The following is a 1,467-nucleotide window of genomic DNA, read 5'->3' as shown; positions in this document are numbered from 1 at the left end:
AGGTCAGTGAGGTTCTGTAGGTCAGTGAGGTTCTGTAGGTCAGTGAGGTTCTGTAGGTCAGTGAGGTTCTGTAGGTCTATACCAGCAGTTCTGCTGCACATCCTGACAATCCCCAAGAGTTAGTTTTTGTTCTTACAGGTTAAAATGTCAAACCAACAGATTAAAGGTTAAAAGAGACTCAATAAAACACAAATAAAACCTTCTCATGAGTAGAATGGACATTAAAACCACAGAGCTTCCAGTAAAAANAGGTCACAGAGGACCAGAAACCACAGGTCCGAGGTCACAGACGACTAGAACAGGTCCGAGGTCACAGACGACTAGAACAGGTCCGAGGTCACAGACGACTAGAACAGGTCCGAGGTCACACTGAAACACCCCAGCACACACACCTGTAACCCTCAGGTAGTAAATATAATCTTTTCAGTCTGATGTACCTGTCCAGGAGCACCAAGTCGTTCCTCAGCAAACTGCAACGACTCTTCGGCCAGAACACCTGGACCAGACTCCCAGAGTCCAGGGCTGGATCCATATGAAGAGCATGAGCCAGCTGGTTCACCGTCTGAGGGGAMAGGAGGCAGAGTTAGTGCTCAGCAGCAGCTCCACCTGCACAGGTACACGCTGTGGTAGAAGTGCTGGCCTACAGATACACTCCGCCTCTCATTGGACGCCTCAGTGGTCAGAAAGGCCTCCTCTCCGTCTGTTCCCTCCACACTCAGGAAGCAGTTGGTGGTGTGGCCAATGCCGCTGGGCAGAACCCGGTCTCTGAGCATGGCGTTGATCACTGTACTCTTCCCATTGCTGGTCCTGATCATGGACAGGTGCACACAGGTAACTTCACATGAAATGATCATTATTCTCCTTCTCTTCAGACTTGCTGATGGCCTGTTAGACTTTTTCAATAAACTCTGGCTGGTTTTTCAATGTTTGAAGCTGAATATTTTCAGAAGAATGCTTTGAATTCTGACCTCAGTCAGAGGAAAATGTCCCTAAGCTGAAGAGTTGGACCAGACTTGTGTCTCATAACAGAAACCAAAACAGAAACACTTTGGWTCAGATTTGATCAACTCTTGAAGGKCGGTRGAAAGAGTCTCCATCTGTAGAACACAGTGGAGGTGCTGTCATGGTTTGGGCTTTTTGGACAGAACTGTTAGTTGACAACKAGATCAGCTGAAGAATTTAATCTCTGGTTCTGGTTCRGGTTTTGAYTGAGACAGGTCCCCMACTGGTTCAGTCTTTTCAGATGTTTTACAAACACTTCAGGACATAATCAAGATGTGAAAGAAGCCCTCTGCAGCTGACGCTCATCAACATTTCACTGGAAGGCTTCATGTCCCCACTCTGAGAAATGAGTTAGGATCATTCCAACATCTGGAGTTGCCTCATGAAGTTTTAGTTGCCTCATGAAGTTTTAGTTGCCTCATAAAGTTTTAGTTGCCTCATAAAGTTTTAGTTGCCTCATAAAGT

The 1,467-nt window shown here is 46.4% G+C and overlaps 1 protein-coding gene across 1 annotated transcript in view; it reads right to left on the bottom strand.

The window, feature by feature from the left end:
- Nucleotides 1-807, bottom strand: part of LOC106511134 (mitofusin-1) — a gene marked incomplete at its 5' end in the record, with an annotated part of 15,323 nt that extends 14,516 nt beyond the window's left edge. Inside the window, 3 exon segments of the mRNA XM_013999881.1 lie at nt 83-102; nt 438-562; nt 645-807. Coding sequence (XP_013855335.1) covers nt 83-102; nt 438-562; nt 645-807 — 308 coding nt within the window.
- Between the last annotated feature and the right edge of the window lie 660 nt (nt 808-1,467).

The sequence above is a fragment of the Austrofundulus limnaeus genome, unplaced genomic scaffold (genome assembly GCF_001266775.1).
Source record: "Austrofundulus limnaeus strain Quisiro unplaced genomic scaffold, Austrofundulus_limnaeus-1.0 Scaffold2537, whole genome shotgun sequence".
In the NCBI taxonomy this organism is placed as follows: domain Eukaryota; kingdom Metazoa; phylum Chordata; class Actinopteri; order Cyprinodontiformes; family Rivulidae; genus Austrofundulus; species Austrofundulus limnaeus.
This window is presented reverse-complemented; position numbering and strand designations above follow the sequence as displayed.